Source organism: Apaloderma vittatum, unplaced genomic scaffold (assembly GCF_000703405.1).
Source record: "Apaloderma vittatum isolate BGI_N311 unplaced genomic scaffold, ASM70340v1 scaffold6083, whole genome shotgun sequence".
Classification (NCBI taxonomy): Eukaryota; Metazoa; Chordata; class Aves; order Trogoniformes; family Trogonidae; genus Apaloderma; species Apaloderma vittatum.
Genome location: NW_009707409.1, coordinates 1 through 15826, shown reverse-complemented (window position 1 = coordinate 15826; position 15826 = coordinate 1). Strand labels below are relative to the sequence as shown.

General features: G+C 52.7%; 1 protein-coding gene across 1 annotated transcript; it reads right to left on the bottom strand.

Moving 5' to 3' along the window:
* Positions 1–945: 945 nt before the first annotated feature.
* Positions 946–14706, bottom strand: DRC7 (dynein regulatory complex subunit 7). The gene is made up of 17 exons (XM_009866179.1): positions 14570–14706; positions 13795–13969; positions 12758–12883; positions 11621–11815; positions 11129–11281; positions 10600–10818; positions 9846–9974; positions 8956–9028; positions 8387–8515; positions 6773–6901; positions 5961–6187; positions 4922–5137; positions 3694–3804; positions 2527–2637; positions 1730–1918; positions 1150–1289; positions 946–1036 (listed from the first exon to the last, which is right to left on the bottom strand). The coding sequence occupies exons 1-17, from the start codon at positions 14704–14706 to the stop codon at positions 946–948; spliced, it is 2550 nt and encodes an 849-aa protein (XP_009864481.1).
* Positions 14707–15826: the final 1120 nt, after the last annotated feature.

Here is a 15826-nt window from a genome sequence, read left to right as displayed (position 1 = left end):
CGTCAGTGCCCTCCGTGACTCCGGTTTAGCGCCGGTTCCCCGTAACACGCGTCAGCCCCTCTCCTTGCAGCTCCTGTGCCCGCTCCCCAGCGCCCGCCCAAGGATTTTGTCACTTCACTGGTGCCGGTGGCTTCTGTGGCCCTGGATGTGTCCCCACAGGATTCACAACCCAGACACTCGCTCCTTCTTTCCCCTTTCCTTCCCACAGACCTCAGGGTTTCCTTTCTCCCCAGTGCCCTGAGGCCCCTCAGGCCTAAAATGTGACAGAACGCAAGAAAACACCTATATTGCAATAAACAAAACAGGCAGGCAGGGGGCCGGTGTGTCTATTTAAAAGCCCTTCACCAAATCTATTATATTTAAACAGGTGGCTGCTATAAAATCAAGTTTAACCTGCTCTGGTTCATGACACGTGTCAGGTGTTAACGTCCCTTATGCTGCTGCATCACAATAAAATACGTCTCTGCCTTCCCCTGTCTTCCCTGAAGGCGATCTTGGTTAATTCCAATTTCTTGGGTTTGGAATGTCTCTTGGGATCTCTCTCAGCTTTTTGCCCTGCCTGCCAACACCGGTGACTGGGGTCAAGAGAGAAAAATAAAAGAGTTTCGATCCAAAGTTAAGTCAATTTTAGTCTTTGCCTTTTTTTTGTAGTTCACGGGGAGCTCTCTAAATGGTGTCGAAGAGTTTTTATATTTGTTGCCAACGTGCAAGGTGAAAATCTTTATAAAAAAATCAGTGACAATCGAAGACAATGGGTGTAATTGCAGGCAGTCCTTAAAACACAAGAGGAAAAAGAGCACTATCTCCACGAATCTGGCGATAATGAGAAATTTACTGCAGGCAAGCAGGAAAAACCTTTCCACGTGTTTGATTTTCTTTTTTTCTTTTTCTTTTCAGGCTGCTTCGGCACCGCTTCCCTGCGTCTGGGGTGAAGGAACGCGGCCGTCAGGGGTGCCCGAGGTGCTCCGCGAGGCGAGGGTCCCTGCGCAGCCTCTCTGCCAGAGCGAGGTATTTCTGTGGCGCCGTCTGCTTTGCCCTACAACGAGAAGCGGGAAATGAAGAGGAAAACCGCAGCGGCACATCGAGTAGGATATTTTACGGGGTGGTTTCAGCGCCCAGTTCCCCGCGGTTGACTGTCCCTCCCGATACCTGCTGAGCCTCAGCGCCAGGATGTGGATGTGGAAGGTGGTTTCGGAGTAACGGGCGAGGAATTCCTCCTCCTCCTCTGCGCTGAGCCGACTCCGGTTTTCCTGAAACCACTGGTCCTTCTTCTGCAGCTCTTCCACTGCCTGTTGGGGGAGCGAGAAGGCAGGGAAATGGAGAGGAGAGGCGCACAAAGGGCGACTCGAGGCCGAGATGAAGGAAACCACAAGCTGAAGCTGGTTTATTTTCACAGGAGGCGGTGAGTTTGAGAGGAGGTCTCGCAGAACAAGCAAACAAGGGGAAGCCACACGCGTGGAACAGCGAAAGCTAAATGTGTTGCCTCAATATAGTCAAGAAGCACCAAATCAGCTCTGGTTAAGACAGGGACTAAATTTCCCCCCGGAGGCATTTTGTTCTTTGATCTCACATGCTAACGAGAGGAAAAAGAATGAAATATTAACACGCGGGCGTGTTTATGGCTCTCTTAAGGCAATCAAAAGAGGTTTGTGTCTTGCCTGCTGCCCCAACGAGGCGTGCATCGCCCTCCTGGGGCGCCCCGCGCACCCCGCAGCGAGGCTGGCGGTACCTTGTCGAAGCGAGCCTGGATGATGTTCGCTCGATCGACGAGACGACGCTTAAGATCCGCCAGGCAGTCATCTCGGACGCGCAGGGCCTTCCCCTTGGTCATCGTCTCCTGGTGGCTGACCCGGGTGAGGAAAGGGGCCAGGTAATCCGGATCCTCTTCTCCCCGGAGCTCGTTCGCCATCGCGTTCTTCTGGAGGGCAAAGGACAGAGAGGAGCACGGTTCCATCTCCCTGCTTCCCCGTCATGAGGTAAAATAACTGCTCAGTCTAAAAAACATTCAGGAGAAGCGTCTGGGAGATCCTGAAAAACCGCACGAAATGATTCGTGAATCTTTTTTGTATTTGTCCCGAACGTTCATTGAAGCATCGATTCCTCAGCAGAGACCCTGGAACAAAATTGGCTTTGCGGGTAACAATAAGAACCAAGAAAACGAATTAATTTGTACCACATGCACACAAAAATAATGCACATTTGCCTAATAAAATGAGCCCTGGCTAGAAAGATACAGTTTGGATGCCGTTACCACATTCCTCCCATAACCCCTTTTATCCTTGTAATTATTTTCAAAATAAAACACTGATCTTTATCGGTGAATTTTTCCAGAAAGTCAGAAGGTCGCAGCACGATCACGTTCTATTTTCGTGGAAGGTCAGTGAAGCTGAGCTGACTTACACCTGCCAAGGATTTGGGCCGGTATGTTTTAACGATACAAAAAGCTCTGCAGAGATAATTCCTCAGACGGGAAAAGATTTCTTTGTCTATCCCTAACAAATATTGGGAATAATGAAGTCTGCCTACCATGGCTTCGTACTCTTGTCTTCTCTTTTCGTTCCTCTCGGTATCATAAATCGAAACGGACAATTTGACAGCGGCTTCTTCATCCTCACGGATCTTCAAAATCTGTAACACCTTCCAAAAGAATCAGAAGACACCATCACAAAGCGGAGCCGACGCTGCGCAGCAGGACTCCAGCACAGCGTCCAGTCGAGATGATCTACACAGACGTGTCCAGGTCCTGCTGACAGAGCAGGCCCACAGGGGCTTATCTTTAGATTGCTGCTCTGCAGGAAATTCTTGAGAGCAATTATTGATTATTAGTGAGGAAAGCTCCTCTGGAGTCTTGCCACTCCTTTTGAAGCCGCCCTGATAGCTCTGGCTTATTTCTTTGTCTTAACAGGATGTACGGCACGAGCAATGAGAGTATTTCGTCTGTCGACATGTCAAGAGTGAGAAATTTGGCAAGGGGGCTCATGAGGTCACAGGGAACTAGCTCCAAATTTCTGGGGAAAAAAAGGAAACGGACTTTGAATTCTTGTTCTTAATTATTACAAGTATTCTGTGCTGATGTAACTGAGCATTGCTTCTCCAGCTCCTTCAGGGGCTCTTCTTCCTCCCAAAAACATTTACAAAAAAAAAATAAATCCAATAGCTTTGCCTCTGTCCACTAGAATGGTTGTATTTATCCTGAAGTTATTACAAAGGCTTCTAAGAACATGGATTCGTTACACCGGTCACGGCGTGATTAGCAGTACAAGAGCTGTATTTCATCAAGTATTTCCCACAAAAAGTCACCTCAGTATTTCAGATGGGACTTCCTAGAAACGCCCAGCTACTAGCTACGACATTTCCAGTGCAAAATCCTCCCTCTTTGATCTCATTGCCAGGCAAAAGGCAGATACGTTTCCAGACACCCCAACTCGTACGCGGGTCGTTCGCTCGCTGAACCTCTCCTGCCGGAGAACGACGAGTAAGAGCAGGAGCTGGGAAGCGTGTGACTGGCCAAAAATACACCACACCTACATCTCGGCCGAGATGCAAGCTCGACACTTCAGCGCGGAGGCCAGCTCTGCGACACCGGTGGTTTATTTTCTCACCGCTTACGCTGCGGGCGCTTTGGCGGTGGCTCAGCTGAAAGCGTTGCGCCGCCTGACAAACCAGGGCCCGGCGTGAACCCCTCCCTCTTACCTCTGCTTCCGAGCGCCGGATTTGTTGCTTCAGCTGCTTGTCATCCTCTCTGAGCTCCTTCAACAACTCGTACAGCCGGAGCAGCTTCTTCTCTTTCTGAGGGGAGCCCGCCTGGAAGCAGATAAGCCAGTGAAAGGCGGCAGCGTTGCGGGGCGCGCGCGAGCAGCTAAGAGACACGGGCATGATTCTGCTCCTCAACACAGCGACATGGGTTTGCATCACCTAAAGCATCTAACCCACAGTCAGCAGTTCATTACACTTGGTTTTGATTTCGAGTCCATCCCTACTGGGAGGCAGATGGCACCGCTCGCCCCTTGCTGCTGTTCCGTGCTCGGAACAGGTTTTTGCAGGGTTAGAGACGAAAGGACGGCACTCCAGCAACCACATCCCGTGTCTTCTCCCCAAGGGGAAAGAGAAACTCAAAAAAACACACGTGCATAACCTTAACAAAAAATTCCCATATTTGCAATCTCTCTTTGATTCGCCTACGTGTGATCGTGCAGCATCGCAGCAGAATTTCCCGGCGAGTCTCGTGCCCCTGGGCATAAACTCGCGTCAGGCGTGTTGGTGGAGTGACCCCGCTGCCTCCACGGGGAGAATGTGGCTTAATGACAGCACTCCACTTTGGTCAGAATATCTTTTGTTTAAGGCTGCCTGTCTATCTATCTACCTATCTATCCATCCATCCATCCATCCCTCTATCTCTCTCTCTCTCTCTCTCTTTCTCTCTACCTGCCTTTCTTTCAATCTTTCTTGGTGTCAGCAGAGTAAACTCTGGGAGATTTAAGCACCGACGGGACCCAAGAAGCCGCGGGCAGCCTTGGAGCTAGAACCCAGGATGCCTGCCGCTGCTTTTCTGCTGCCATCTCTCCTTCGACGGAGAACAGCAGAGGAAACTCCAACTTCCCTGCCGTGATTCTGCAGGACTGAGTCCTGGAAGACCCTGGTGGCTGCCTGATGACCAAGTCTGGGAAGATGACGTCAGGCACAGCTAGAAAAGCCTTTCACACCACACTCTGTCCTGCGTGCCCAGTCCCTTCCAGCACAGCAGCGCATCTCCAGGGGCGTCCCTGTGGTCAGCCTGGAGGCTGTGAGGGAGGCGTGCCCAGGGGGCAGAGGGGCAGAACAGAACAGGTCCTGCTTGTAGCTCCTCCACTGTCATTTCACCTTCCTTTTGTGCCTTGTGATCTACCAAAACTTTCAAATTAAGTAGTTTTCTTCTCCATACCTCGTATATGGTGCACATTTCTGGGGTCAGGATGATTTCTTTGCCTGTCCTACCCCTCTCTGACACTTTGAAGAAGTCCTTCTTTGAGGCAGTGATGTGTCTGTCCTTGAGATGATACGTCAGACGGATCCTGTTCTCTTTGATCAGAAAGATACGTTCTGCGACATCTTCATCAGCCGGCTTTTCTAGGTTTCTGTGGAAACACTCTTTGATTTGCTAATCAGAGGTGAAAAGAAAGAGATGGAAACAGGTTAGACAATGCAGAAAACTGGCAACATTTGCAGAGAGTTGGGTAAAAAGCCAAGGGCTTCTCTGCCTGGACTACAGTGGCACCTCTTGCCCTTGGAAAAAAGGCACAAAGGTGCTAAAAGCAGCACAGAAGTTTCTGATTTGTGCTCTCCCAGCTCAGAGCTACCTTGGGGGTGCATCCCTGCCCGAGGGAAGCGAGGTGTTCTGGAGCACAGCAAAGTTTCCCACGGTCTCCAACCCAGGGAAGGAGAAAGGTGCTGGCCCAAAGGCAGGCCGCTGCGCGGCTCTGTGGGCAGGGGAAGTGTCTAAGCTGCACTGCCAGAGCGGGGATTTCCTCCCTCTTCTCTTCTCCAAACCAGACCCGACTAGGGGAAGAGGTACATGACCTGCTTGTAACCAGTCAGCCATGGGAACGCTTCATCAGGAGCCTCACACGTTGTTAGTTTGGGGTCAGAACATGAAATCCTTTGACTAGTTTGGAGTCTAGTGAAAAATTTCATTCCAAAATGACCATCAAGCTTTTGCTCTTTCCTCTCACACACATTTCCCAAGCCATAGCTTCCTAGTTCCTTTCCAGCCGCTCGACACAGACCGCGACAACTGGTCGCACTGCAGCTCTCGGTCTGTGAGCAACTGTGAGACCCAGCAGCTGAACGAGGCTTAGACGTCCCGTCTGGAGTTTTGCCTCGGCTGTGCCCACTGAAAATGAACTTAAAGCCCTCAGCACTATGTTTTGCACAGTATAAATCTCACAGCAACATATATTTTTCTGTTTCTGCCGTGGCCGTACCAGTATAGGCCGGGAGTTGACGTCAGTGGTGGGGCCAGCCAAGGGTATGTTCTCTCCTCTTCTGCCAAACGCCACGTGCCGGACGTGGAGGAAGTCATCCCGCCCCACGAAGTACTCCGTCATCTCGGTAGCATTTTCAACGCGTTTCTGGAGGCCATCGACTCGCACCTTGTGGTAGAACTCCATCGTACGGTCAGTCTCTGGTTCCAGCGACGTGTAGGTGTGAGCTAAGGGACGTTAAGAGACATCACGGACGTTACCTTTTCTAAGGTAGCACAAGCGTGCCCAGGGGAAGTCTCGTTCTCTTCAAGAAATCCAACCCACTGCTGTGGACAGACACACCAGGGCCCCAGGAGGGCAGGACAGCTCTGCGGGACCACTGCCCTCCTTCCAGCGTAACGCAGCAGCCAGGGGAGCCTGCACCCTGCTCTTCCCAAACCAGGAGTGGGAGCAGCCTCGTGGGGTTCCAGCAACAGATCTGCTGCAGGATCCTTTCCCTCCTGCAGCTGCACAACACCGAGATACCAAACGGAATCCTGAGGAGGAAGTTTCCACCACCTCTACTGATAAAATTAAATTATATCACTCTTTATATGTGGTTGGGATGTATTTTTTTCCCCTGTTATGCTGGGGGGAGCACTGCCCAGGACTGAAAGCCAACAACCCAACTTTCTTTACCGGAGACTGTTATTTATCTAAGCGATTCATCCCACAAGCTTTCCACCTCCCCAACTTCGGGCTTTTGCCACTGCTCAAAGGGATTTACACCAAGTCCCACCAGCTGCAGCGGCCGCCCAGGTGAGCTGGAATACCTTTAAGAGCTAAGAGGTGTCCTGGGCTGAAGTATTCTGTGGTCAGCTGCGTCTGTTTATTCACTTCTCTCGTATCCAACATGTCTTCCCGGTTTTTGAACCACTCCCTCACCTCCACTACTTCGGTACCTGGCAGGAGACAAAATGTTTCACAACCTGACGTCACTCTGTGGCAAGATTCATCGATGAGCTCTGGGGGTTTGTGCTCCTGATACAGCCGCAGCAGATGTCGTATAGTCCTCGGAGTTGGCCCTGGGCTGGGGGCATTTTGTAGATGAATCCTCATCTACGTTTCAGTAGATGAATTATCATAAAATCATCCAGGTTGGAAAAGCCCCCTGGGATCATCAAGTCCTATCCCAGTGTACAGAGCTCACCCCTAAACCATCTCCCCCAGCCCCACATCTCAACGACCTTTAAATGCACCCAGGGATGGGGACCCAACCCCTCCCCGGGCAGCCTGGGCCAAGCTCTGACCACTTTCTGTGAAAAAAGTTTTCCTCATGTCCGGTCTAACCCTGCCCTGTTGCAGTTTGAAGCCGTTCCCTCCTGTTCTGTCGCCAATTACCCGTGAGAAGAGCCCAGCTCCAACCTCTCTACAAGGTCCTTCCATTCCAGGCAGCTGCAGAGCGATGAGGTCTCCCCTCAGCCTCCTCCGCTTCAAACTCAACAGCCCCAGCTCCTTCAGTCGCTCTTCACCAGATTTATTCTCCAGGCCCTTCCCCAGCTCCGTCGCCCTCCTCTGCCCTCGCTCCAGCCCCTCGAGATCTCTCTTGGATGGAGGTGCCCAAAATTGGACACAACACTCAAGGAGCGGCCTCCCCAGTGCCGAGCACAGGGGGACAATCCCCTCCCTGCTCCTGCTGGTCACACCATTGCTGACACAAGCCAGGATGCCGTTGGCCTTCTTGGCCACCTGGGCACACGCTGGCTCATCTTCAGCCGCTTGTCCCTGAGAACCCCCAAGCCCCTTTCTGCCTTAAGAGGGTTTATTCCTCTCCCATCAGCAAGAACTCAAGTAATCTGCTCCAGAGGAGGAGGTGGCACGGCAAAGGGCTATGGTTGGGCAAGGGAAATTCCATCCCAGACGTTTAACAACAGTGTCAGGAGTGAAGGGAAATGAGACAGGGGTGTTACGCTATCCAAGAGGGCTGAGGACAGGCTATGATGCCAGTTAGGCATCTGCACGGTTTCTTGGGCCAGCTGTGGAAGAATAATGCTTTGCAATGCAGAAATATCCACAGCCCGTAGCTGCCCGTTGGCTCCTGTCGACACCAACAGGAACAGCGACACTACCGGATCCAACCAAACCAGCTTTCCATTTCCCTGAAGACTGAAAACCCGACCTGCGACACCAAACAGCCTCACCCCTGGGGTGTGAAATTGGTTCAAACTCTCGCAGGAACTCCCAGCAGCGCAGCGCTGGGAAGTCCTGGGGCTTGACAAGACAGCGAGCGTGACGAAGCATTTGAAGGTGCGGTAGGTAAGTCCCTCACCAGTGTGGAAGGAGGAGGAGAAAGCGCAAAAGAGACTGTGTTGGGAAGGAGATCACCTCCTCCTGCCCACCAGCACAGGCCAGGCTGTGTTTGTGTCGAGTTCACTCATCCCTCTTACAGTCTAAGTCTGTGTAGACGGTGAGGCGCTTCACCAGCCCGTTTGCATTCAGGTACGGTGCCCACTTCTCCAGCCTGGCCTTCCTATACAGGATTGTCTTCCTCCCCTGGGGACAGCGGGTCTCCAACTCTGCAGGGGGCGAGAGAAGCACCAGAAAGATTCACTCCCTTGGACGCAGCCCCAGGAAGAAGAATTCAAGAGGGAGGAAACCCTGGTCTAAGGGAAACCACACATTTATTGCGTCCAGCTGCCAGTGAAAGCTTTTCCACCCCTGCCTGTTGGGCTTTAATGTTATAATAGCACTTATTAATGTTATAATAGTAGATTATAACTCTTTTCTCTCCCAAAGCTGACAGTTGATAATGCAGATAGTTAAGAATGCAGATAGATAATCATACAGATAGTTAATAACGCAAGGGCAGCTCCTTGTGCGTAACGGTAACAGTAAGTTCATCCCAGGCAAACTCGTGCAGCCTGAAGGGAGAACTCTTGAGCGAGATACAAAAATGCCCCAAATCCACTAAAAGGTTAGCTGGGGGGCAAGCAAAAAGCAAAGGGAGAACACGTACCTCTGGGAGATATCTGAATTTGGGCTACCCACGACGGCGGCATGTCAAACTTCACGTCTCTCTCCTCCTCTTGCTGCGGAAACAGAAGGAGGGATTTGCCTTTTGGGCAGCTTCTCTTACTGGGCCAGGAGGCAATGTCGGGTTCTAAGGAACGCGAGCAGAGCTCGCAGCTCTCCTGGGGAACACGGCGGCCGAGCTACGAACGCGTCCCCACGCTCTCACTCATCTCATTTGAAACGATCTCCCGGGTAACGCTCGCGCTGGGCAGGGGGTGAACATGACAATCGTCATTCAGACAAATAAACCAGCTTGTTTTACGGAGACGGGGAAGGGCACTTTGCTCCCCGGTTATGGGTGCAGGCTGAGGAGAGGAGATAACAGGAGGGAACGTGCCGTTACTGGTGTTCCTCCGTCCCGCTGGGCGGGTGCAATCCCTGTTTTATCACACCGTGTTCCCCCCCAGGACAACATAACATTTTTTGTTTGCAGCACACAGCAATTTATCGTAGATTATATAAACTTTTTCAATATTTGGTTGGCAAATCCACCAAGGAGCCAGAAGAGCAGGGCAGAGACCAGCAGAGAAAAAGCATCAGGATAATTTTCAGTGTGGATCTCATTTCTTTTTTAAATTACTTCATCTCAAAGGCCAGCGCCCTGGAGGCCTACAGAGATCCCTCGCCACTTGGGAAAACCAGAAGTACTACTCGGGGTCCAGCTTCAAAACTCAGCAGAACTATTCCAGACTGAAAAGGAATCTAAAGTGCCAACCAAAACCCAGCGATGTGACCTGGAGAGGGCAGCAGGCAGGCAGACACTCACACACTTACGAACACACCAGTTCGACACAACATCCCCACTGCACAAGAGCCACCCTTTGGGTCACTCACCAGCTCCTCCTTGTCCTCATCAGGTAACTCCCTTTCCTCCTCAGCACTTGGGTGCAGCTGAAGAGGGCAGTTTCTCCCCGGGAGCAAAACTTCCCAGCAGACAGCATCGCCCAAGTTGAAGGTGAGATCCTAAGCCACACAGAAGAAACCCACTGAGCTGCAGGGCGGTCTCAAGAGCCCAGCACTGAACCGAACGCTGCTGGAGTACGTCTGCGCTGCTCCCAACCTCGCCGCGGGTCAAGGAGTTACAGGACTCCAGACAGAGCCCGGATCTCAGTGAGGTGGGCTCGTCACACCCTGGGCTGGAGGGACCCTGTGCCTGGAGGGCACCCTCATGGAGCCACAGATGAGGGGAGGTTGCTGGAAGTGCTTCTGCCTCCTTCCTTGGGGCATGTTGTTCTAGCTCAGACCCCCACCTCCCAAACTTTATATCAGCTGCAGAGTAGCTGAGGTGTGGGATGAGCCTAACTGAGCCCCTTCCTGCCCTGAGCCATGCCTGACACACTCAAAGCATCTTCTGCCTTCAGAGCTGTCCAGCCAGCCTTAAAAGCTGATGTTCTAGCACCACAGCGGTTTAATAGGTTTCCTGTCTCAGGGTCTGGGATGTCCTGGAGTAGTTCCAGAGTCCATGCAATCAGGGCAGCAGGACCAGAGCCAACTCAGGGAATGGTTAAGCTGAAACTGGGATCACCACCGATCTTGGGCTTAGCCCATCTGTGCCTCCCAGGCCCAGGGGTGCCGAAGAGCTCGTTACCTTGCAGCCATTCCCACAGTCCTGCATGTTCACCCAGTAGTTCTTGTGGTTCCAGACGCTCTCGATCCCAAGGAATTGCTCGTCCGCGGTGCTGTGGCTGTTTCCCGTGAAGGGGTTGATGAAGAAGGTCTCGGGAACCTCCCTCTTCCCAGGCAGAACCAAAACCCAAGCGTGCACCCGTAAACCATGCAAAGGGTCACGCTTGGGCTTTTCCACTTCCTGTAGCACAGAGCACAGAGCCGTAATTATTGCTATTTTATTGCCACTTTAGTCCAGCCTAATGACAATCCTGTTCTCTGCCCACATTTAAAGATCTCCAAGCCCTTAACACTCTTCAGAAGAGCAAGGCAGTACATACCCAGTACTTATTCCTGTGCCAGCACACTCTGTTTTCCCAGAGGCCAGGTGCTCATGGCCATGGGTTGTGTCATACGGCAAAGTGTGGTGACCTCCTTTCTTTGGTCAGCCACTACCTGGGTCTCAGCTTTCGCTCCTGAAGTTTACAGAGAGGTGGATCTGACTAACTCACCGTGACCTTCTCCTCTTCTCTGTCCTCGTTCTTTTGAGCAGCTTCAGTTTCTGCCGCCTTCTTGGCCTCCTGCTGAAGCTCAAACTTGCTCTGCATGTCTAGTGGGAGCTTAATGCTATAGTTGCTGGGCTTCTTCATCCCCTCGTTTGGTACCTGCTTCCTCAAAAGCAGAGTATTGCTGTGAAACCCAGCAGAGATCAGGAGAAGGGAGAAAATATGTGGCTTATGGGTACTCCCCAGTTCCCAACCCTTGCCAGTTTGCAGTACTTGACCTAGTGGACAGGAATGCAGTGAAGCCAAAGAGGCCTCTTCAGGAACTGTGGAAAAATCACTCAAAAAACTGTGGAAAAATCACTCAAGATCCCTCTGGTGAGGTCCCTGCTTGGGACAGACTAAACCTCAGTGTGGACCTGGAGCTGTTGGCCCTCGCTCAACTCTGGAGCTCGCTAGAAATGAGCAGGCTCTTCCCTGCCCGCTCACGGCTGGTCTCACCTCCTGTGGGTTCCTGAGCAGTGGGCACACCTCCAGGGTCTCGTCCAGGGTGCAGATCTCGCGGGTGGCATACCCGTGCACGCAGTAGGCATCGTACCCGGCCCCGATCAGCATGGAGCACAGCAGCACGCTGAAGTCAAAGCAGTTCCCTCGCTGGTATTTCAGGATGGTGGTTGGAGAATAGAGCGAACTAGGCTTGAAAGGGAGGGAGAGACAAGGGTGTTCACAGCACTTGTGAAGCTGAAACACCAGGCAGACGGCAGGAGTGAGAGAAAGCATCGCCCCTATCCATGGGCTCTGCACCCATAGGGAAGAGCTATATAAGCCAAAGACCTCAAAAATCCCCTCCAAAGTGATCTGAGGGAATTCTGACCTCAAATCTGGCGGCAAATTTAACCTGAGGCAGAAGTGAGCCGGAGGAGCTCATCAAATTGCTGAAAACCTAAAGCTAACCACAACTCTGGAGTGGGGCTTACCTCCATCTCCAGCTGCTCTCTCTGTGGCATTTCAAAGCAAAACACCCATGAACTAAATTATAGTCCAAAGGAGGGAACGTCTTCCCTTCTGGACCATCCCTGGTGAGCAGACAAAGTGATCAATCCACACATACTGCATACAGAGAGGTCTGCTCCCAGATCTTGAACATCACCTTAGGGCACCAAGGCAATCTGCTAAATGGAGATAGATTCTCTGTGGTCACAAATTGCCAGAGTTCCTCTTGAGGCCCTGGGACCGCTGGCACACACCCGGCCAGCACGGAGCTGCTGCAGATTGCTCAGGGCACCCTCCAACGCCTCAGCAGTCCTTGCTAGTGAAGGTTGTGCTCCCTTCGCCTTGGCTGACTCACAGCAGACAAGAACTTGCCTCAGCTCTAGCATCATCCCTCCTTGCCTGCCTAGAAATCTCCCTTCAGCCACTCCAAAATATCCCAAACACTGGGATGGAAATGTGCATGTACTGGGATCAGGGGTCCAAACAGAGACCACAGAGGCTGGGAAAATCAAGGGGGATGATGCAGGAGTCAAAGACCTTTTTAAATCCCAACCACTGGGGTTTCCACCTCATGTCCTGCTGAGAAGCCCTCTTGTCTCCTCCGTTATGGGGCTGTTTCCGACGGGACTGCAGCCCCTTTCTTACCGGTGCAACAGGGGGCCTGAGGGGCTCCATGGTGAGGTAATCGGAGACGAAGCTGGCACAGCCATCCCAGCGGTACAGCTCGGTGTAAGGCAGCAGGGTTGGCCTCACCGTTGTGCTCACAAACTTCTGCAGGGCAACAAACTTCTGGTTAGCCAACAGATGCCTGACAGTGTCCTGTCCCAAAGCCATCCTGAGACCACCCCTGGATGTTGCAGCTCACGTTCAGGACCACCTTAGAGCACAGGAGCAGTGTCAGTAACCCTCCTCGCCTGTTCCAGGAGGGAAATTGCACAGGGTCCAGAGCCCCTAGTTGCTTGTCTGGGGCCAAAACTTCACGCTCATCTCACACTCATTACAGATGTGAGCTGGTTCTTCTTAGTTTTCAGACAAGACACACAGTTACTGCCCTTGCCAGCTACTACATCCTCCAGCACTTTTTGCCTTCTTGTTAATGATACAATAAATGTTGGGGAAAGCTGGCCCAAAGCTGCAATTCTAGATACCTGGGGGAGCACCAGGTCCAGAACTAGACAGCAGCAGGGCCCAGTCCTAAACAAAACCAGGCCACAAACTTCCACGCTTACTTCCTTCCCCGTAACTTCTGCAAAGTTCAGAATGAGACCTAATTCTGTATCCAAATTGTATTTGTGACTCAGCCTGAGCCTTATCTGTTTCGTATGTTCCTTTTACTTTCCTTCAGGTTTCTGCAGTCTTTCCTGTTCCCTAAGCATCCCTGCCCATGACAGGGAGCTTCGATTAAATGATCTCCAAGGTCCCTTCCAGCCCAGGCCATTCTAAGATTCTACGATTCTATGATTCTAAGCATCATGCAGCTGCCTGCACCCTGCGCCTGGTGAAACACGCTTGTGGATTCGGACAGCCAGGGCGTTCCCAGGGTGCTGCGTGCCTGCTGAGGTGCTGTGGGCATAGCAAGCAGGTTCCCATTCCCTCTGGCCAGGAGGGAGGGCCAGAAGGGCTGCTGCCCTCCCCTAGCAAGTGTCCCCTGCGCAGCGGCCCAGCCCCACGCCATCCCATACCTCCACGCCGCACTCGTTGACTGGGGGCAGTAAGAGCGGCTTGCGGTCGGGGCAGAGGTGAGTGTACTGCTGGAGGAAATGGTCAGCGACGCGCAGCAGCTTCTTCTCCTTCGGGGAATTTGTCTTGTACGAAGACGGTAACTGGGATGTGTCAATGGAGCTCCAGTCAAAATCACTTCCAGGGCGGGAGGAGGCAGGGAGAGACACAGGCAATAAGCTGAGAGCAATTTGGGCAAGACGACCTGCCAGCAAAATATGGCAAGGGCTCCCTGTTTCCCAGGGAAAAAAATGGGGATCGTATCCAAGGGCACGATTTTGACATAACCTGTGGGTGCTGACAAGCTGACATACACCCCGAGGCTCTGGCGATCTTTCTAAAGTGTCAGGATACAGCCACGAATGAAAATACAATGAAGTGAGTTGTCTTGTCTTGCTTACGTGTGCCTACCCTTGGACAAACACGCCAGGCACACAAAACTCGCTCACTCCCCTCCCTGCGCAAGGAGGGCACCCCCTGTGCAAGGGTGGCACCACACATGCCACCCACATAGAATCACAGAATCACAAAACTGTTTCAGCTGGAAGAGACCTTGAAGATCATCAGTCCAGCCTTTGTCCCAGCCCTATCAACTGGGTGAACGATGCCCCCCAATGCAACATCCACCCATCTCTTCAGCACCTCCAGGGATGTGACTCAGCCCCCTCCCGGGACCCTTGTGGACCCCAAAGGGACCATCTCTGCTCAGCCCAGGACCGACAGACACACGAGACTTACAGAACATCGCTTGGGACACAGACTTTCTCCACAGACACCTTGGTCTCCACATCCTGGAGGTTGTCACTGATCTCCAAAGCCTTCAGCGCCTCTTCTTCTCTCTGCTCCTCTTCCTCCTTCTCCTCCAGAACATCCATTCTGCCACCTTTTGGGCACTACAGAGATGCACATACCAGGCTGAATTCAGGGGTGGGACTCAGATACACAGCAACACAAAAACACATTCTGGGCACAGTGAGCATGTGAGACAGTCAGAAGCACGATAGTAAAGGGTGAGAACTAAATCTGAGTTCGGGCAGGGCTCAGTAAGTGGCTGCGTGTTCCTGGGTGTGCTGAGCGTGATGGAGATGGCACAATGGGGGGAGCCAGCCCCCCATTGTGCCCGTTTGGTCTCACGGAATCATAGAATCACAGAACGCTGGGGGTTGGAAGGGAGCTCTAGAGCTCACCCGGTGCCACCCCCTGCCCGAGCAGGGTCGCCCAGGGCAGCCCCACAGGAACGCGTCCAGGCGGGTTGGAAAGTCTCCAGAGCAGGAGACTCCACACCCTCTCTGGGCAGCCTGGGCCAGGGCTCCGGCACCCGCACAGCCAACAAGTTTCTCCTCAGGTTGAGCTGGAACTTCCCATGTTCTACCTTACACCCATTATTCCTTGTTCTGTTGCTGGGCACCACTGAGCAGAGATTGTCCCCTTCCCCTTGACCCCCACCCCTCAGATATTTCTCCACGTTCATAAATCCCCTCTCAGCCGTCTCCTTTCCAGGCTGAACAGCCCCAGGTCTCTCCGTCTCTCTTCCCAGCAGAGATGTTCAGTCCCTTGATCCCCCTCGTAGCTCTCCCTTGGACTCTCTCCAGTAGGTCCCTGTCTCTCTGGAACTGGGGAGCCCCAAACTGGACACTATTCCAGGTGCGGTCTCACCAGGGCAGAGCAGAGGGGCAGGAGAACCTCCCTGGCCCTGCTGGGCGCAGTGTGTCCCCCCTTTCCCGTGTAAATGCTGAATCCTCCATGCTGCCAGCTCGAAAGCAGCTCTGGAAACTCAGAGGGCACCTGCTGACGGCCAGTGCCAGGGGACCCTGAAGGGAAGGGAAGGGAACATCTCGCAGCAGAGTCAGCAGCCTCCAAGGGCCGGTCCTATCGTTTATTTACATCTGGCGGAGGTCGGGGGCTGCTTTGCTTCCCCTTCCTTACGGTCAGGTTGACCCTGTTGAGGCGCAGACACACCGAGAAGGAGCCGCAGACCTTGCCCCGGCGCTCCCG

Coding starts and splice junctions, on each gene's coding strand:
- DRC7 (XM_009866179.1), bottom strand. CDS start 14,706: ATGGATGTTCTGGAGGAGAAGGAGGAAGAGGAGCAGAGAGAAGAAGAG. Junction 10,819..11,128: donor GAGAAGAGGAGAAGGTCACG/GTGAGTTAGTCA, acceptor TCTGTGCTACAG/GAAGTGGAAAAGCCCAAGCG. Junction 6,902..8,386: donor CGTCTACACAGACTTAGACT/GTAAGAGGGATG, acceptor GTCTCCTGCCAG/GTACCGAAGTAGTGGAGGTG.